General features: G+C 37.4%; 1 protein-coding gene across 4 annotated transcripts in view; it reads left to right on the top strand.

The window, feature by feature from the left end:
• The window catches only part of NEB (nebulin), a 247,776-nt gene that overhangs the window by 35,353 nt on the left and 191,091 nt on the right, over positions 1-21,332 (top strand). For all 4 annotated transcript variants that reach the window (XM_054478963.2, XM_054478962.2, XM_054478961.2 and 1 more), the window contains exons 22-36: positions 192-290; positions 2,612-2,716; positions 3,274-3,381; positions 3,475-3,588; positions 6,028-6,225; positions 8,235-8,342; positions 10,180-10,278; positions 10,982-11,086; positions 11,176-11,283; positions 12,821-13,132; positions 13,236-13,442; positions 15,609-15,713; positions 16,406-16,513; positions 18,310-18,621; positions 19,768-19,974. In XM_054478963.2, the coding sequence (XP_054334938.1) occupies positions 192-290; positions 2,612-2,716; positions 3,274-3,381; positions 3,475-3,588; positions 6,028-6,225; positions 8,235-8,342; positions 10,180-10,278; positions 10,982-11,086; positions 11,176-11,283; positions 12,821-13,132; positions 13,236-13,442; positions 15,609-15,713; positions 16,406-16,513; positions 18,310-18,621; positions 19,768-19,974 (2,295 nt within the window). The remainder of the gene's footprint in view (positions 1-191; positions 291-2,611; positions 2,717-3,273; positions 3,382-3,474; positions 3,589-6,027; positions 6,226-8,234; positions 8,343-10,179; positions 10,279-10,981; positions 11,087-11,175; positions 11,284-12,820; positions 13,133-13,235; positions 13,443-15,608; positions 15,714-16,405; positions 16,514-18,309; positions 18,622-19,767; positions 19,975-21,332) is intronic.

The raw sequence follows: 21,332 nt of genomic DNA, 5'->3' as shown, positions 1-21,332 counted from the left end.
GAAAAAGAGAGAGACAGACAGACAGAGAAGTGAGAATGGAAACGCATCAACTAAGTTTTCAGGAACAAAATAAACTCTGTTATGACCTGGAACCATTTTTTATATTAGCGCATGTATAACCAAGAATATACTGACACATTATAATGTATAAATACATTATAAATTTCATTAAAGAACATCTTTTTTTCTAGCATACCTACAAAGTTCATCCAGATAAGACTAAATTCACGGCAGTCACTGATTCTCCTGTACTGTTGCAAGCCCAGCTCAACACGAAACAGCTTAGTGATGTAAGTGCTTTGATTTATGCAAGCGTGGGTGACCCAGAGTGCTTTGCTCATTTAAAATGTAAGCATTTACATGCTTAATCTTCATGAGCTCATCTACCATCCCAATATTATTATTTTTCAAGATTTGTTTAATAAAACACAAATGAGGCTGCTAGATTGAATTGTAGCCTGAGGAAAGTTGTGTTAGACAATAATAAAAATAAATATTTTTTAATAACTCACTGATTTTTAGTGGGACTATCTTACTTATTCATTAGGATCTGTCACATGCACACTAAAACTTCGTGCCAACTTAAATAGTGACAACAAAAGCATCTATTTGTGTAGGACAAGGCAAATATTTCCGATTCTAGAATTTGCTAACAAAGACTTTACAAAAAGAAAGGGCACAGTAACAAGACAGACATCAAACAGTGATAAGAGAACTAATATAGAATGATGCTACAGAATTAAAGTGGGATGACATCAAAGAAAGAACTGGATGGGCACTTTAGATTGAGTGGTCAAAGAAAGTCTAAGACAGGTGTGGTCCAGTCATGCCAAGATCAGAGGGAAAGCAGCAGGGCTTCTCAGACATCCACATTCATGCAATCGCCTGCTGACCCCGTTGAAGAGCAGATTCTAATTCAGTAGATCTAGGGGACTCCATATTCTGACTTTCTAATAAGCTCCTAGGTGATGCTGATGCTGTGATTGGTAGGCTACTCTTTAAACAGTAAGGTGCTAACATAGCTAAGTCCTAGAGAGTAGTACACCCTTCTCAAGATAGGTAAGTGAAAGATACAGTTTGTCCTACTATAAAATATGTTTTAATGACACAAATAAGCTCATATCCAATTAGTAAAGAGGAGAATGGCATCAGTATAACTCAGAAGTCATTTCTGCTCCTGTGCCACTTTTCTGAGCATCTTAATATTTTGTGTCCCAATAAAGAACAGCTAAACACTAACATCACTGATCTAGCTGAACTCAGCAAGCTGCAGAGAAATATAGTGCTGTATGTGGTCACAGTCACTATCAGTCACTCTTCTTATGGGCTTAGGTAGGCAATGGACTCTGCCTTGGAATTACTTCTTGCATAGTTCTCAATCTTGTGCATTTTTGCCTTCGGCTCCAAAATTTAAACAGCCTCATCCATTCTTTACACTCCCTTCCTTACACCTAACGTCAACTTTTAAAAAATTTAAATAAAGTTCTATGTTTAATAATTTAAATAAGAATTCACAGCCAGGTGCGGTGGCTCATGCCTGTGATCCCAGCACTTTGGGAGGCTGAGGCAGGCAGATCAGTTGAGCCTAGGAGTTTGAAACTAGCCTGGGCAACATGGTAAACCCCATCACTACAAAAAAATTAAAAAATTAGCTGGGTATGGCGGCACATGCCTGTAGTCTCAGCTACTCAGGAGGCTGAGGTGGGAGGATCACTTGAGCCTGGGAGGCGGAGGTTGCAGTGAGCCGAGATTGTGTCACTGTACTCCAGCCTGGGTGATGGAGCCAGACCCTGTCTCAAAAAAAAAAAGAGTAATTTATATATCTTTTAAACTGTGCTGGTATTTTATTTAGAATTATTATTGTTATTGTTAGTGCTTTAATTACAGAAGTTCATGCTCTCTAGACACATCCTCGCAGTATAGATTGGAAATGTGTTCCTGTGTATATAACAGAATCTATGCAATGGCAGCTGGCGGCACAAAGTATGGTTACACAGCAATCCCCCTTATCCACGGTTTTGCTTTCCGTAATTTCAGTTACCTGCAGTCAACCATGGCCTGAAAACATGAAGTGGAAAATTCCAGAAACAAACAATTCATAAGTCTTAAATTGCATGTTGTTCTGAGTAGCATGATGAAATCTCACACCATCCCCCTTTGTCCCTTCTTTATCAAGAAGGGTGAAAACATACAGTAAGATATTTTGAGAGAGAGAAACCACATCCACATAGCTTTTATTACAGTTTTGTTATAATTTTTTTATTTATTAGTTATTGTTGTTAATCTCTTACTGTGCCTAATATATAAATTAAACTTTATCACAGGTATATATGTATAGGAAAGAACATGGTATATATAGGGTTCAGTGCTATCTATGATTTCAGGCAGCTACTGGGGGTCTTGAAAAGTATCACCCAAGGATAAAGGAGGACTGTGCCACAGTCCCTGAAGTAGGGGATGAAAGTTTGAATCCTGTGCGAGACTTTGACTGAATTGAGTATCTCTTTGAGGCATTTTTCTAAAAAGGGCACTAATGCCTTAGCTACATATGCTGTCCTAAATAAATTCAAAGAAGTTCCCCTGAACTGTTGGAATATCCTTTGTTTTTCAGCTGAATTACAAAGCAAAACATGAAGGTGAGAAGTTCAAGTGCCATATACCAGCAGATGCTCCACAGTTTATCCAACACAGAGTCAATGCCTATAATCTGAGTGATGTAAGTACCAAAGCCACAGAAGACTATGTTTGGTGTGCATGAAAAGAGAAAATGTTATAAATTTTAAAAGACAAGACTAGGAATTGTGCAAATAAACAACTGTTAAGATGGTTACCGTGTAAGTGGAGCTATTAAGTCTTAAGGTCTTAAAACTCCTACTTAGCTATCAGATTTCATTTTCTATGGTCTCTGTTACTATTAGAAGATCTCCAATTACCCGTCTGCTATTCCCTGGAGTTTTACAACACCTTTCCCATGTAAATTTCACATTTCACCTTCTCCAAGTGAGTGTCATTTTATAGCATCCTTATGTAAATCAGGATAGCAGAGTGTTTAGAAAGTTTACAGAACATTAAAAAGAGTAGTTGATACTTATTTAGTGGTAGGGAGAAAGAAACTGGATGATAGATAAATCAATACTTAAACTACAATTTGATAAATATAGTTTTTATAGGAGAAATAAGTCTATATATACACAAATTCTCAATATGTTTTTATTTTTTTACTGGATTACACTGTTGTTCTTATCATTCCTTTGCTGAATTTTTCTTGTCCAGAATGTTTATAAGCAAGACTGGGAGAAGAGCAAAGCCAAGAAATTTGACATTAAAGTGGACGCCATTCCCCTGTTGGCAGCCAAAGCCAACACCAAGAACACCAGTGATGTGAGTGTGGCCCGGGGACCTGGGGACCTGGACAGGGTGGTCTTGGGGACATTTCCTGGTGAGTGGGATCTGGCATGTGTGATGTCTTTGCAGGTGATGTACAAGAAAGACTATGAAAAGAGCAAAGGGAAAATGATTGGAGCCCTCAGCATTAATGACGATCCCAAGATGCTGCACTCCTTGAAGACAGCCAAAAACCAGAGTGATGTGAGTGTCTTTGTGAATCTGTCTTGTTTTCAGGATGGACTCCCTGTTACGATGCCCAAGGGTAGTAGTGTGGAAAAGAATTTCATGAGCATGGGCTCTTTCACATTCACAAGTGTACTGCTGTAGAGAACTTCAGAATGATGCCCTGGATTATTGTGCCTCCCACATTTGAGGGGAGAAATTACTGATTTGTACTTGATGTCCATTTCACTTTGAAAAATGTATGCATTAATATTTAATAGAATATTGATTGTATTCTTAAAACCTTTTGGAAAACATCACTAGATATTTTCATATTTTCTTCTAATTGAAAAATAATTTTTAAAATGATAATTTTCAAACTGTCTTTACTTTGGAAGACATTTATGAGTCACAAAAATCTTAATAGAGTATTGTTCTTCATTGACTTTAGTAATGAGTTTGGTCTAGATCCAAGAAAAAGACTCCATTGATTATAAACCCCTCTGAGACTCTGATAAAAGATTTGAATCATCTATCTAGAAAATGAACATTTCTTTTCATGCCTTTTGCCTGAATTTTGGTGAACTCATGGGTTGCTTAAGGCTCATCTGTGAGCCATGTAACATTTTCCAGTTAAAATTCTTAGTACAGGGAAACAAACATCTACTATTGCAAATTATAGTATATATTGTGTATAAAATGTTTAGAGAATCCCTTAAGAGTACTGAGAATATTCAGTGTAGCTTGCAGATACTAGTTTTTTTATGATGAAAGAGAAGGGTATTTGTATCATTTAGTTTTCACCATGCTTTTATATAATGATCTATACATACCCCTTTAATTCATTTCGCATTTATTCTGTCATTACATAGCACTTTAAAACTTGTAATTCTGTGATTTTCTCTAGTAACTTCACAGTGAATTATGTCAGTATACAGTGCTCACTTATATTACTATTTTGTTCACTAGTTGAGTCTTTTCAACTCAAGAAGGATATAACTCCCCATTGATAGCATGTGTATTTTTATCTTTTGTTTTTATTCGTATCACAGAACCCAGCAGTAGGCACATGATAAATGCCCAATAAATATTTGTTAATTGATTGATGTAGATGACCAAAACACATAGCAAATGAGTCATTCTCATATAATATCCAGGCAAAATGCTAAGCTGCAGATATAGAATATGAATGGCTTTTTAAAAAGAATCTTTTAAAGCCATTTGGATCTTTGACAACATTTTATATGTACTGGTATGTGTCAGCTGGTGTGAACATGAACAAAACAGTAACAACAATTTCTTCAGAAATACTCCCACACACTTACTGCTGTTGCAATATTTATTGCTTTATCAGTTTATTTCTAACGAAGACAAACTGTTGTTTTCAATGTTGTTGCAAACTATCACAAAGTTTCCATATTTATTTTTATAAACCAGGGTCTCAATTTTATAGTTAAGTAATAAATATATTCAGTGAAAGTGACCACCCACAAAATATGAGAAGGAAGATCAAGTTCCCTTAGAAAGCCAAAGGATCAGATCGTTTGCAAAAGGAATTGTTACAGAAGATTTGTAGTGCACATCTGTACTTGCCAGCTGGGTCACTGTCTCTAACACATATGTGACCATGGGGAACTAGGATGAGTTTAGAATTTTCTTAAAGGCAGTGGGTCAAAATTTTTCTATCAAAGTAATTGGTGAGTGGATACAATGAAGCTGGGAATTTGACCCAATTAGCACCTTGTCTAACCATTCCAGAAAACCAGGCAATGAAGGGAGTCCTTGAGGCCCAGTCAGGACATTTGGTTTATAATGCTGTACGGAAGGGCCAACGTTATTTTAATGGCTCAGTTTCTCAAACTTTTCTCCTATGAAGTCTTTTAACTGCTGCAATCTGAAGCTTCTTTTAAATTGCTGCCCAAATTGAACTTGATATGAAAACAACCTTTGAGATTCTCAGTGGGGCTTATCTCCTGTCAATAGTAGGTTAAAAAACCAGTTGACTATCCATTCGAAAATGACTCTATACAGCCAATAAACTAAGTCTACAGCCCTGTGTATGAAGTAGTCATTTTGTTAAAATCCAATTGTCATATGGTTTTCATTACAATTAAAAAATGCTTCTTTACTGAAAACTCTTCATAGGTTAAATTACATTAATAATAGTAACACTTGTTAGTGGTCCTTGAGAAACCCTGTTTTAGAATAAAATCATTCCTGTTCCTGACTGAAGCAGAAGCTGTGGCCCGTTGTCTGCTGTGACCCAGACAGTTTCTCATTGATTTGAGAAGGTCTGCCCATGTGTGCTTTTTGGGGGAATTTCAATGGTATGTAACATATGAACACATTTTTGGGCAAAATAACTACTCAGATGTTTGACTCTTTCTCTAACTTGTATTTATTGTTTATGAAATATCTCTGTCTTTTCTGGAAACCATTGAGGATTTGTGATAATAAATGATAATTTCCTATTCACAGCACGAATATCGAAAAGATTATGAAAAGTCAAAAACTGTCTACACGGCACCTCTTGATATGCTCCAAGTCACTCAAGCTAAGAAATCTCAGGCAATTGCCAGCGACGTTGATTATAAGCACATCTTACACAGTTACAGCTACCCGCCCGATAGCATCAATGTGGACCTTGCCAAGAAGGCGTATGCGCTACAGAGCGATGTGAGTAACCAGGGTTTCTGTAGCCCCTCTTTTAAAAAGATGGAAACTGAAATGGACTTCGAAGTTGAGTGAGGTTTTTGCACTTCTCTGAGGTATCTGCATTGTCCTATGTATGTAAGCAAACGACCCTTGTGGTTCTATAAGAGCATGCCCTTCAAGGTTAGGAAGAACTGATCTGGCATGCACCCCATCACTGTTTCCCTCTGGGAAATATATCAACCTTGCTAAGTTTAGGGTCCTCCTCTGTAAAATGGAAATAAATCAGAAACATTGTTTGGAGGATGTAAATGCATGCAAAATACTTAGCATGGTGCCAGTCCCTGGTGAGTTCTCAATAAACATTCAGTATTTATCATCGCTATTATCATAATCATCACATTCATCATTATCAATGATTTTTACATAGATTGCTATCTGAAAAGAAAATATATGATATAACATAAATATTTATAACTGTTTTTTTCTGCAGATCAGAACTTCTTTAAGCAAATTCATTCATCCAAACTACACAACTGAATACTTCATCCTAACAATTCTATTTTTTAAAATATGACAAAATACACATAACATAAATTTACCACCTTTGCAATTTTCAAATGTACAGTTCAGTGGTGTTAAGTATATTAACATTGTTGTACAACCAATCTCCAGAGCCTTTTCATCTTACCAGACTGAAATTCTATATTCATTAAATAGCAACTCCCATTTTCCTTCTTCCCCTAGCTTGTGGCAATCACCAATCTATGCTTTGTTTCTAAGTTTGACTAACCCTAGATACCTCATATATGTGAAGTCACACAGTATTTGTCTCTTTGTGATTGGCTTATTTCACTTAGCAAAATGTCCTCAAGGTTCACCCATGTTGTAGCATGTATCAGAATTTCCTTCATTTTTAAGGGTGAATAATATTCTATTGTATCGATATGCCACATTTTATTCACCCATTCATCTATTGATAGACATTTGGGTTGCTTCCACCTTTAAGCTATTTTGAATAATGCTGCTATGAATATGGGCATGTGAATATCTCTTTGAGATCCTGCTTTCGATTCTTTTGGGTATAAACCCAGAAGTTGAATAGTTGGATCACATGGTAGCTCTATTTTTTATTTGTAGAGGAACCACCATACTGTTTTCTGCAGCAGCTGCAAAATTTTACATTCTTACCACTAACAATTCTATATTTTACAATGTTATTCTACTTGTTATTAGTTTGATTTTGTTATGTTTTTTCGTCTCAAATAGATCATAAGCCTCTGACAGGCGGGAACTAAATGCTTTCTTGATTTTCCATTCTACTTAAAATGCCCAGAGTAAAAAACAACAGTTTGAATTTTGTATCTAAAATGTAAATTTTTGATACCACTTATGGTCAGACAACAAGAGTAGCATTTTAATAGCATCAAGTAACTGTGCCTCAACTAGGACCAATTCCAAATAATAACTGTTCTCTTATGCAAATTAACGAGTGCAACTATTTTAAAGTGTTTTGTTAGCCAATGTAGAAACACTCCAAACTTGACCAGTACACATGAAGGGCCATGTGTGCAAATACTTAGTACAAATAATTCTATTAAGTCTTATACAATTAGGAAATTAGAAAATGAGCAAATAACCCACCTTCAATGTGGCCTTCTATTTTAATTTGATAGAAACATAATACTTAAAGTTCCAGGGAACAAACGTCTCACATTTGGTTAACTGACAATTTCACTTACTCTTTGAAGTGCGGCTTTGACTTGAGCATTTTCCAGGTTGGAATTAGAGTACCACAGACTTCCATTAAGTTGGAAATAAGGATGGAATGGAACATATGCCAGTTAGAAGGAAAGCAAAAATCTAAGAGCTGTTACTATATCTCACCAAAGAAATATATAAAATAACCTTAATGTCTGGAGTAAGGAAGCTGGTCAGAAATCTCAAAAACATTGTTTTGGGTAAAACTTTGATGATTTTACATAATGAGGATGACACAGCAAAGAAATGTAACCTTTCTCTTGGTGTTTTAGGTTGAATACAAAGCTGACTACAATAGCTGGATGAAAGGTTGTGGCTGGGTGCCTTTTGGGTCCTTAGAAATGGAAAAGGCAAAGCGAGCTTCAGACATCCTCAATGAGGTAAAGCCACTGGGTGTGTCAGAGGGAGAGTGGTGATTGTGTTGTGTTAAAGCTCTCAAAAGCATGGGCAGTGTTCCTTCATTGCTTCATTCTCAGTCACTGTTGCTGAGGAAAAGAGCTTACCACGTGTACGAATTACCCAGCTAGACCAGCACAAGCCTTTATATTACCAAAATCATTTATGTTAACCATTCTTTACAGAAATATTTTTAACAATTTTATTAAGGTATAACTTCTTAACCATTTATGTTAACCATTCATTTATGTTAACCATTTATTATAGAAATATTTTTAACAATTTTATTAAGGTATAACTTGCATACAATAAAAGTCACTCATGTTAAGTGTACATCTTGACAAGTTTTAATAAATTCATGTAATTGTGCAGTCATCACTGCAATTGAGTTTTAAAATGCTGCCAGCACCCCAAAAAGTTTCCCCCCAAAATTCCAGCTCTCATCTTCAGCCCCAGGCAACCACTGATTTGCATTCTGTCTCCAAAGTTTTATCTTTTCTAGAAATTTATTTTGTGTCTGGCTTCTTTCACTTCGTGTAATGTTTCTGCTTGTAATTTGGTTTTTTAAAATTATTAAGTAAATCTTTTGTATGGATTTATTAGGTTGGTACAAAAGTAATTGTAGTTTTGACATTAAAAGTAATGGCAAGAAGCACAGTTACTTTTGCCCCAGCATAATACATACCACATTGTTATTATTGCTTCACTGGTTGGGGGATATCTGGATGGTTTCTATTTTTTTGTGATTATGAATAATACAGCTATTATATAAATCTTCTTTGAAGAATTATTCCATATGTCATATTCTGGTTGACTTTGAAGTAATGTATAAATTATAATTCAGTGTAAGAAAAAATAGTGATGATCTTGAGGCTCATAAGGCAGCAAGATTATCTGTCCCTCCTCTGTGACAGTTGAAGAGTCTCACTGCTGTCAGGTGAGTACATCCTCAAGGAGGGCAGACTACCCAAAGGACAGAGGTGTGGTATGAGAGTTGTCTTCCATGCTCAAGTTTTACTTCTTTTTCAGTGTTTTGTTTTCAATGAAAACCATTTTGTCTGCCCAAAGATCTTCCAGAATAAAGTTCTGGGTTAGTGGTTTTTAGAAGTCTGAAGCTGAAACAGTGATGATGCTAAGTGGGATGTACAATATGCACAAAGGAAGAGGACTGGGAAAATAAATAGGGACACATACAGGAGTAAGGTAGCTAGAAGTTGCCACCTCCTAGTGGGCACACCTCCCCAGGGTCTCCTCTGCAGTGCCCCTTCAGCGCTTTGGTGATAACTTATGTACTAACCACATTAAGACTTGCAGAGCAAAAGTCCTGTCTCTCTTAATAATAATTCCTAGCTGTTGGCCTAGTTTCTCAATTCCTCCTTCCTCAACCGGACAGCTTCTTGAGGCCATTTGCTGATGGAGTAACAGCGAAAAAGAGAACTTGTTTGTGTCATGCAAAGACACTCCAATCTCCTTGCTTGCTTTTCTGTTAAACCTTTAGAAAACTCTGTGATGTTTCCAGATTCTGCTTAGCTGAGGGTATCTTCTTTCATGTCATAGGCAAGAAATTAAGAAAGGAGTCTGTCTGGTTCCTGAGAGCAGTATATGTGTCTGTGCTGTCCCAAACTATCCACAATTAAATGGATTTTCAAAGATATTGACTTTTGTATTGCATTCATCAAGCCAATCAAGAATCTAGTGTTTTTGCATTTTAAAATCATGAAAAACTCTTCCTTGTCGCTTCAAAATAAATTTCAAGGATTTTGACATATTAATCTTCAGTGGAAAACAAGATTGTTTTTCTCTTTTTGATTTGCCAAACAGAAAAAATATCGCCAACATCCAGACACACTCAAGTTTACCTCGATTGAAGATGCTCCAATTACAGTACAGTCTAAAATTAACCAGGCCCAGAGGAGTGATGTAAGTGTTAATGCTATCTATATGTTAATAGATGTTAACTAATACAAATACATTTGTATTTCAAATGTACTGATCACCTCTAGTTATTATACAAAATGAAGAGACCCAATTACACAGGCATCTGTAGAATTCCCCAGCTGTTCATTAATAAAACATGCCTAATTCATATATTTACAGTAATGTATATTGTGCTGACTGTCCTTTTAGCCATTTGACATTTCTTTCTAAGGAAAAGGTAAGAGGGACTTCTCTTAATGACAACAAAAACTACAAGCCTTTTTCTAGGAAAGACCAGAAAGAATGAGTATATCAAATGGGGAGCAGTTATATTTTAAGTCAGCGCTAAAAAAAAAATCATATATAATCAAGACCACCCCAAGTCCTTTTAATTGCCCACAAAATATAATATAGGTGGTTGGTGTATTCTACCCTATTACACTTTCCTGAGCTAGGCCCAGAGGTTCCTACTGCAAGTTCCAAGGGATCTTTGCAAAACTGTATAAGCACTGAGACAGGATCCTAAGCAACTGCATATGTGACCTTGAATGCCTACAGATATTTGCACATGAATATGCAAATGCACAAAGAGTGTCCTTCCTAAAACCACCTCTGTGAAATATGATCCATTAGGAAATTATTTTCTGGTGCCATTAAATTTTCTTCCTACTTTATTTGTTTGTTTATGCATTTTTTTCTCTTTCAGATCGCTTACAAAGCCAAAGGAGAGGAAATTATTCACAAATACAACCTGCCACCAGACCTGCCCCAGTTCATCCAGGCTAAAGTTAATGCCTACAATATCAGTGAGGTGCGTGGGTGGACTCACGGGCTGACATGTGTGTCCAGACTTTACTAACACAGTCTCTAAGTTGTACTTAAATGACATTTTTCTTTCAGAATATGTACAAAGCAGACTTGAAAGACTTGAGCAAGAAGGGATATGACCTGAGAACTGATGCGATTCCCATCAGAGCTGCCAAAGCTGCCAGGCAGGCAGCGAGTGATGTAAGTCCAGCTGTAGTCATACATGGGCAACTAGAAAATGTGGGTGGGAGGGTTTGGGGTCTGACGATGACCCAAAAGTCTCCATGCATGCGGTCCCCAGTTGGAAGCAAATCTGATTGAAAACTATTTAGGAAATAAAGTTCCCTAAATAGATTTAAATTTTCTAGGGGGAAAGGATTTGTATAACCTTCTACTGATCAGTTCTAATCAAGCCCCCTCATTTAAAATTCTCATGTATAGTTCTACACTAACTCACATTACTTCTCTTGTGGACATCCAGAAGTGACTTACCATTTAAGTCATAATAGCCTCCTGATGGTAAAATGTTATCTCAAAATTTTATTAATTTATATGATTTCCTTCTTTCCCTTTCCTCTCCCTTTTTCCTTCATTCCTTCTGTAGGCAGGTGAATAGGCCTCAATTTCACCACCTCTTAATAGCCAGTCTTTGGGTTCTATTACAGTTAAGAATTTTATTTCTTATCCTATTTATCTTTAACCAAGATGTGAACTGAAGTCACTTTGCTCTTTGAGATTTAAATAAAATTGTCTCAAGCCCCCATCTGTTATTCTATAGGGAGTGGAATCCCCTTCCCCATGATTTCTGTGGAGTCTCCGAGGTTTTTGTTTCTCTGCTTACCTCTGGCTCCTGGCTGGCTTGAGCTCACATCTACACCCTCCTCCTGCGGGTCTCCTCTTGCTGCTCTGTATGACCCAGAAATGAAACATAGCCCCTTCCTTTTGACTTCCCAGAGTCCCAAACACCACTTTACTGATTGTTTGAAATTAGGTTTACATCGATCCAGTGTAAATATGTGATGATTGAATAACAAATGTCCTCGTTCTGAAATGCCCCTGTCCCACCCAGAATTTCTCACCCACCCCCTTTCTCTGTGGGTACTTTCCTCCAGCTGCCCCTGCCCCAACATACCACGAACGTTCCCTCATGTCTCTGCTTCTCAGTGTCCCACAGTGCCCTCTACATGTCTCCGAGGAAGCTCAGTCCCCCTCACTTTGTTATCCAGAGCCAGTTAGTGTTTACCCCCTCCTGGCTCTGGGTCTCCCTTTGAATATCCAAGGACTTATTAAATTCTACTATCATTAATATTAACATCCTACCACTACTACTAAAAATTCTAAAACTAATTAAATATCCAGCTACTTGTATTCTAGTAGCACAATATAATTGGTAGAGATTGTGACATATTTATCTTTTCATTTTTCTCTACTAATGTCTAAATGCAAAGGAAGAATATAAAGATCTATTTTGTCACTGACACAAATTATGGTAATGCCCCATCTCAACCTCACTTGGATAGGTAGAGACAGCTATAGACAATCAAATGGGTTCCATAATACATAACATTTTTATTTTAAGCAGGCTACATTTCAGAGTATATACAAGTGAATTGTTAATTGTTTGGTTATTGAAGTACAGTAATTTTCGGGAAGTTCAATTACTTCAAATCATGGCCTCCTTGTTTAGTAAAACCTTCAAAACTACATTTTAAATTATGCCCACCTTTGTTTACAATAGGTTCAGTACAAAAAAGACTATGAAAATGCTAAAGGGAAAATGGTTGGCTTCCAAAGTCTTCAAGATGACCCTAAACTCGTTCATTATATGAACGTGGCCAAGGTACAATCAGATCGGGAGTATAAAAAAGACTATGAGAAGACAAAGACCAAATACAACACGCCCCATGATATGTTCAACGTCGTGGCAGCTAAGAAAGCCCAGGACGTGGTCAGCAATGTCAACTATAAGCATTCTCTCCATCATTACACCTACTTGCCTGATGCCATGGACCTGGAGCTGTCTAAGAACATGATGCAGATACAGAGTGATGTAAGTGTCATTTACTCCTCAAGAAACCCCCCGTTAAGTTCAGAGCCTGCCATGAAAAGAACCCTGGCCTAGGCCCTCACTCCTCTTTTCTCCATTGCTGTAGAACGTCTACAAGGAAGACTACAACAACTGGATGAAAGGCATTGGCTGGATTCCTATCGGCAGTCTTGACGTCGAAAAAGTTAAAAAGGCCAGTGATGCTCTAAATGAAAAGAAGTACAGGCAACATCCAGACACCCTCAAATTTACCAGCATCGTGGACTCCCCAGTTATGGTCCAGGCAAAACAGAACACGAAGCAAGTCAGTGATGTGAGTACGATAAAATAGAGAGGACAGAGGATATGGAGGAAGCTTTTTAGAAAAGTAAACAGCAGCCCAATATTTTTTTTTCTGGGCCAATATCTTTCCATTTTAAATTTATTATTTTGTTTATTTAATTTTTTAAAAATTACAGTTATGTGTAGTTTGGGCACTAACATTTTCTTCTCTCTTGCTTTTTATCTTCCTTTTTAAAAAAAATTTCCTTTTTAACTGTCTTTGAAATATTGTGTTATTGAATAAACTTGACATGGTGAAAAAATTCTAGGACTACACACATACACATGCAAACACATACATACACAGAATTTAAGCTTAACTCCCAGACACTTTATTTTGGCAGATTTGTTGTATTCAATTCTATGTTAAGTTTCTCATATTTTCTTTTCATATGTAAGACGTTAATACAGAGAAGTAATACATATGAATATATGTTTTTGCTCCTAAGAATTCAGCATACACAATTATCACAGAGACTTTTTAACTTACATCTGATTGAGGTGAGTATCGTTTGCCTGCCTGTCCATGAGCAGCGTCTATGCTCTGGCTAAAGTCAAAGTTTCTAAAGGAAAGTTTCGTATACAGAAGATCAAAAGCATTCGCTCGTTTATTTATTTAATGAATGCTTTTTGTACATTTACCATGTGCCAGGCACTATATTACCTGCTGATGGCATAAAGATGAAATAGATGAGGATTCATGGGATATAGAAATTCACAAGAATGTAGGGTAAGAGCATAAGACATGGCTACAAACAGAGCATTGTCATCCAGAGAGACAAATGCCACAGGAGAGGAAAATGTTAAATACAAGGGAGGTGCCTTGTACACGGGTAACTGCCTACCAGAGTTTCCCAGGCAAGTGAGAGAAGTGAGCATTCCTGGCAAAGGGAACAATATAACAGCAGTAGAAAAGGAATGAACAATATAACAGCAGTAGGAAAGGAATGAAAAAGTGTAAAAGCAAAAGGTTCAGGATTGTAACCTGATTAGTAAGGGACACGTATGCTAACTTTTAGAGTCTGGATATTAGGGGGTAGGTAAGAAGAGATGTTGAATATGTTTAATCCATGGAGCCGCATTATCAGGCCTGTGTTTTAAAAGACAATGCTGGCTCCAAGTGTGGAGACTTTGGAAAGAGGAGAGACTGGAGGTGAGAAGATGAATTAGAAGGCTGTCACCAAAATCCAAGGAAGGCTTAATTGGACTGAAGTTAAGGCAGTAGCAATGGCAGAGAAGGAGCTGTGTAGAAGGTCGAATTCATGAATCTGTCATTGCTTAGATATTGTTCTTAAAGGCAATGAGGACTTAGAGGTAACTCTTTGGGTCCTAGAAGAAATTATTTATTATTTGGGGATTAATTTAGCTATTAGCCATGTCAGATTTTATCTTGGGTACATGCATACCAGTTTACATGTCATATTCCATATAGTCATGCCTGGGAAATAAGGATATATATGATAAATGAGAATTATGAGATTGAAAATCTACTTGTGATTCTGGCTCTATTTTAGTTTTAGGAACTAAGTAATGTATTTCTAATACCAGGAGGAGGATGCGGTAAGATTTCTGCATCACATACTTTGACATCTTTCAGTCAAAAGTGTATATAATTCTTTAAAGTAACAACATAGGGCACATATGAAATAGTGAGCCTTTTGAGTATGCTAGATTCATATATAAGCATCTCTACATTATGAGGAAATTATTGTATGCTTTCATTGATACAATTATAATTTGGAAAGTTTTTAGCAGAAGTGAAAAACTTATTCTAACTATTATTTTCTCTCTAGGGATAAAAAAACAGAAACTAACAAAAATGGAAGAGCTATTAACTCACAGGCAAAGAATAAGTTGATTTGGCTTTGGTGAATTCTATTATTCTTGCTAGGGTTTCATGGTTGAATTTACCTTCCATTCATCTCGGGCAGTGAACAATTTCTATTTTCTTAAGGATTTTTTCTCTTTCTATTTTAACACACAAGACTTGTTTGTATTAAAGATAATAATATGCTTGTTTTATTTTAAAAAATAGGAAAATGCCTTTGATGATTTTTAACACTAGAAAATCATGGGTGATTGTGCTAAAAATAACTCTTTAAAGCAAACAATTAATAGATTTTCCTTTTTGTACTATGTGAAATGCATTTTATTGCAGATCTTATACAAAGCTAAAGGAGAAGATGTGAAACATAAATACACCATGAGTCCTGATCTTCCTCAGTTTCTCCAGGCCAAGTGCAATGCTTACAATATAAGTGACGTAAGTAGGGTCTTTGCTGGGATGTGAAATTCGGACCTGACAATAAAATCATAGACTTCAAGAGTAGGATGGTGCCTTTACAATTTATTTAGGCCCATTTCTCACAAATCCCCTACTGGAACATATCCCATAAGGATGGTTCTTTACCTCTTCAGTTGGCCTTTTCAAGTGCAGGACAACTTTAAAGGACATAACATTCTTCTCTATGTAGAGCTCACCATCTATTCCCCTAAAACTTCTACTTGGTTTTCCTAGTTTCGCATGTGGGGGAGGTTATTATCCTCCAGAAACATAAGAATAAATGAGATCCTTTTTAAAATAACAACCCTAAAATTTCTAAAGCTGACCACCAGGACTTCTCTTGACGTTCCTTTCATGAGAATGAACAACTTCATTGTGTCTAGTTGGTCCTCACATACCATGGTTTCCAGAACCTTTATTTGTTTTTCTCTGGATCCAGTCTTTCAATATTCCTCTCTTCAATATGTGTCAAAACCAGATGTAGGTGAATAATTAGTGCAGAGTCCAATGATCTCATGCTACACGCAGTGTGACACTTTGCCAATGTGATTTCCTAAAACAGTATGTGCTATGGGGGATTCCTTCAACTTCTGTCTGGAAAAGAACAAAACAATCCCAGCAGTTGAGGAATCACTTACAGATGCTGACATTCTGTTTGCTTTTCTGTCCAGGTCTGTTATAAACGGGATTGGCATGACTTAATAGCCAAAGGCAACAATGTGCTGGGCGATGCTATTCCCATCACTGCAGCCAAGGCATCGAGAAACATTGCCAGTGATGTGAGTACAAACTTTAGGTGAAATTTAGGTGTTTGCTTTTTTGAAAAGTAATCAAATGCTTGTTTAAATTGATACCTCAATGAAAGAAATATGTTAAATTAATGGCATTTAAATTCTCAAAATATTGTTTGGAAAACCTGTCACTTTTAGAAACATTTTTGTGGTTCTTTTCAGTTGACCCCACTTGGTAGAACTGTCATAAATCTGACAGTGGCTTTCTCCTTTGATTCATAGCCCAAATTACCTTCGCTGATACATTTCCCTGACAGCCCACATTTATTTTCAGTGGGAACACCCTGACTGACATTACCACATTAAATTCAAATGACTGCCTGCATTATAATTGTATTAAAAAGATTGAAAAGATGTTATATAAAATGTACAGATTTTTATAAACCAAAGAGGGAAAAGTCCACTTTTTTAGGATATAATTTTGATTCATGTAAATTGATGCCCATTTCCTATAACAGAAAAAGTATACACTTCTACCCCTTTCCATCTTTGGAAAACAACATTTTGGCCGGGCGTGGTGGCTCACGCCCGGCCAAAATTTCAGGAGGGCAGATCACGAGGTCAGGAGATCGAATGGTGGCGGGCGCCTGTAGTCCCAGCTGCTCGGGAGACTGAGGCCCGAGAATGGCGTGAACCCGGGAGGCGGAGCTTGCAGTGAGCCGAGATTGTGCCACTGCACACTCCAGCCTGGGTGATAGAGGGAGACTCCATCTCAAAAAAAAAAAAAAGGAAAAAAAAGAAAAAGAAAAATTTTTAGAAAGCATGCATGCCCTGCAGAGTTCACTGTTACACGCTATCCCAGGGAATAAAATCTTGGTTTAAGAAAAGAGAAGAAAGAAACCAACCAGGTATACAGACCACATAGGAAATAGAGGTGTAAAAACTCTACTACTTTCCTTGTAGGAATGGTACTGAAAACATCTTCCTCAAAGGTCTGCACACAGTGCACATCACTATGAAACACATTTCTAGTTTAAGTAGAAAGTGAAAGTCTACAGTATAACTTTATTCTTTTTTTTTTCTTTTTTTAGCACTTACACAGTGATTTTTCACATGCTAGAAATTACTTGACGATCCTTTTGCCTGCTAAACTCTTATTTATGAATTAAGGCTTGAATAGCAGGAGCTGAAAGTCTGCAGGGTTTAAGTGGATTTGAATTCTCTTGCATAACAATTGAGGTTCTGACCTGTTACAAGATTGCTCAATCTATATCCCATTGCTGATTCCAGCAGTGAGAGACTTTGCACAGCAGAACTTTTTCCATTAGGTTTTTATTGATGGGAAAACCCCACAGCAGGTCCTTACTGTGGCTCCTTAATTTATTTGCAGCTGTTTCAGCAGTGAGCTTGGAAAGCAGCTGCTGATAAAAGGAGTCAGTGAAGGCCCAGCTATCCTATAGCTGGTACTCATATTTGTGGTGTAAATAACATATTAAATTGAAACCTATGAAACCCTATGAAACCAAGAGATATTGGCCTTATATTTAGAATGTGTCATGTTCATATTAAGTGTGAAAATTCAGTTTGTTTAAAATAAAGTTCCACGTGCAAATTATCTGTAGGAGTCATAGCAAAGAAAATAAACTGATCTTGAATTTATCGTGACACTTGCTTGTAACTCCAATATATGTTTTCACTGAACTTTTAGGAGGGGGTTGTGGTTTGCATTTTTTGTACACTCTTGAGAAAGTCACAAAGCTCTGAGTGTCTTTATATGTGAATGTAATTGCAGCACTAATGCTACCAATGCCTAGGACTTTGCTAACCCAATTCTGCCTCCACAGTATAAATACAAGGAAGCTTATGAGAAGTCAAAGGGAAAGCATGTGGGTTTCAGAAGCCTCCAGGATGATCCTAAGCTGGTCCACTATATGAATGTGGCAAAGTTGCAGTCTGATCGTGAATACAAGAAGAACTATGAGAACACCAAAACCAGCTACCATACCCCTGGGGACATGGTTAGCATCACAGCTGCAAAGATGGCCCAGGATGTCGCTACCAACGTCAACTACAAACAGCCATTGCATCATTACACATACCTACCTGACGCCATGATTCTTGAGCATACGAGGAATGTCAATCAAATTCAGAGTGATGTAAGTATGTGTAACAACAGACCCAGAGATGTTTGCACTTAAAGGATGATCACTTCTTGCTTTTATTAGACTTCATACTACAGTAAGCTATTTGAAAAATGCACTTTAGAATAAATAACCATTACTGAAAGACTACCAAAGGCATGGTAGACAAGCTGTTTTTGCCTGCTTTCTGTGCTTATATCATAATCATTGATGTTGTCTTTATTAACTTATGGATGAAAGATAAAACTATATTCCCCTAACTATGAGAGCCACTTTGATTCACAGCAAGAGGAGATGGGTATTCCTGATGGGTTGGCTGCAGTGGTGATAAATACAAAATGCAAAAATAGAAGAATTTTCTATCCTTCCTGAATTTGGGAAAGGTGTTTTTTTTTTTTTCCTTTATTAACTCAAGGTCACAATGTCATCCATGTAAATCGCTGTAATGAGTCATCTAAAATTAACCAGGAAGGTTTTGTGCTTGCAACATGATTCATGGAGAGTTGCATGGAAAGGTGTTTAACATTCAGAGCATCTCCTGCTGCAGGAGCTAGATTTCTGTTAGAATTGTCCTCTGTAAAGGAAAGAAGTGTTATACATTTATTGGCACTCAATAAAAATATTGCTCCCCAGATGAGCTCAAGCATAGCCTACGTGGACAGTATGGATGTAATTTAGTTTTGAAGTCTTCAGTGGAATCAAAAGGAAAGCCCAATTTATTGTCAAAAGTGACAAAATACTTTTTAGCAGCACCCATAGTGACCTGGATTCCCCTCTGTGTTGCATAATGCACTCTAAAGCATGATCATTTCTCTCTATTTTATTAGGCTTCGTAATACAGTAAGAGACTTGAAAAAAAAATGCTTTAAGATAAACAACCATTATAGAAAGTACCAATTTATTGTCAAAAGTGACAAAATTTTTTTTAGCAGTACCCATGAAAATATATGACCTAGATTCCCTTCTGTGTTGTATAATGCACTGTAACAACAGAACATCTTCTTCTTATTAACACACTCCAGATAAGCTCTGTGACAGACAGTCAGACATGAGCATGCTGAAGAGTTGCTATTCATTTCCCTTGGATAGAATTGCAGATCCCAGAAACATCCCTTGAATATTCTCCAGGGTGTCTTCTCATATTAGCTTATCCTTTTACAGAATGTATATAAAGATGAGTATAACAGCTTCTTCAAGGGCATCGGATGGATCCCTACTGGTTCCCTGGAGGTGGAGAAGGTCAAGAAAGCAGGAGATGCATTAAATGAGAGGAAGTATCGACAGCACCCAGATACCATCAAGTTCACAAGTGTGCCTGATTCCATGGGCATGGTGTTGGCTCAGCATAACACAAAGCAGCTAAGTGATGTGAGTGCTTTCCTTTCAAAAGGATTTGCCCATAAATAACCACACGTGTCTGAGCCGCTCCTCCATCCTTCTTAATTCAATGTGTGAGGATGCATCTGTGTTAGCAAATAAACTGCTTTCGTAGGTATGAGAGAAAGGGCTGCCTTTTGAAGCAACTGGGATCTTGAACATGGGAAAAACAGGGAGGTGAAAATGGGGGACTATTCCAAATTTGCTTTGTTTTCCAAACGTAGAGAGCCTGTGATATTCATAAGCAGATACACATTATACATATGAAATAACATTATTACTATTATTATCTGTGGCTCTGTATGAATTGCAAAACAAGCTATTTATTGCTCTTGGTTGCAATATTTCTACCTAGCCACACAGGGAAGAGGCATAATGTCCTAATCCCCTCGCATAATAGCTGCATGTTCTGAGAGGCAATCTTAGAATGAGGCCTCTAGGGAGGAGATAAGCAGTTTATTTGCAGTCATCTGGGATCTCATTCTGAGACCACGTCTGTATGGACTCTTATTCTTTCTGTCAGAAGCTAATTACAATGCTCAGGGCCTCACATGGCTTGTTAATTTTAGAGTTCTGTTAAAATGCCTCCACCAGAAAGAGACGGGTAAGTAAAAAGCAAAGACTTTTTGTATTTTAGCCCCAGATTTTGGAAGGTGGTGGGGAAATGCTTTGCTTGACTTGGATTTGAAGATCTATGGATTTTAGCTCCTGCCCCCACATTATCACAGATGTCTAAGGGTTAATTCTATCTTAGGAGTAATAACTGGTGTCAATTCTTTTTATTTCTTTTGTACTGAGTGAGATATCACTTCTCATGGTGTTTTTCCAGTTAGCTAGGCAAACTGTACACTCACTATATAAAGTCTTCCCCATCACAATAAATGCCATCAACATCTACCTCGTTACTCAAGCTGGAAACTTGGCAGTCACTGTTAACACCTCCCTGTGTGAACTCCCACATCCAGTACCTCTGCTGAGTCAGCTTCCTAAATATCTCTCAGCCAGCCTGCTCCCAAATGCCACCAACCCTACTTCCAGCTTCTGTATGGCTCGTGTAGACAACTGCAATAACCTGTTATCTGGACTCCCTGCCTGAGGTCTCAAACAACCACAAGAGCCTGTTTTAAAACACGAATCAAATCATGTTCCTCTTATGTGTAAAACCTCTTAGGAATTTCTTGAATGTGAAGTGAAATCTAAACTCATCAACTTGACAAAAGACCCTCCTCTCTGTGGCCCTTCTGCACCTTCTGTCAAATACCGCTTCACCGCCATGTCTACCCGGGCACATTCCAGCCCTGTGACTTGGACTGCTTTCAGTTCCTCAAGGTGGCCAAGCCATTTCCAGC

The sequence above is a fragment of the Pongo pygmaeus genome, chromosome 11 (genome assembly GCF_028885625.2).
Source record: "Pongo pygmaeus isolate AG05252 chromosome 11, NHGRI_mPonPyg2-v2.0_pri, whole genome shotgun sequence".
Classification (NCBI taxonomy): domain Eukaryota; kingdom Metazoa; phylum Chordata; class Mammalia; order Primates; family Hominidae; genus Pongo; species Pongo pygmaeus.
The sequence above is the reverse complement of the archived record's forward strand: the minus strand, read 5'-3'. Positions and strand labels throughout refer to the sequence as shown.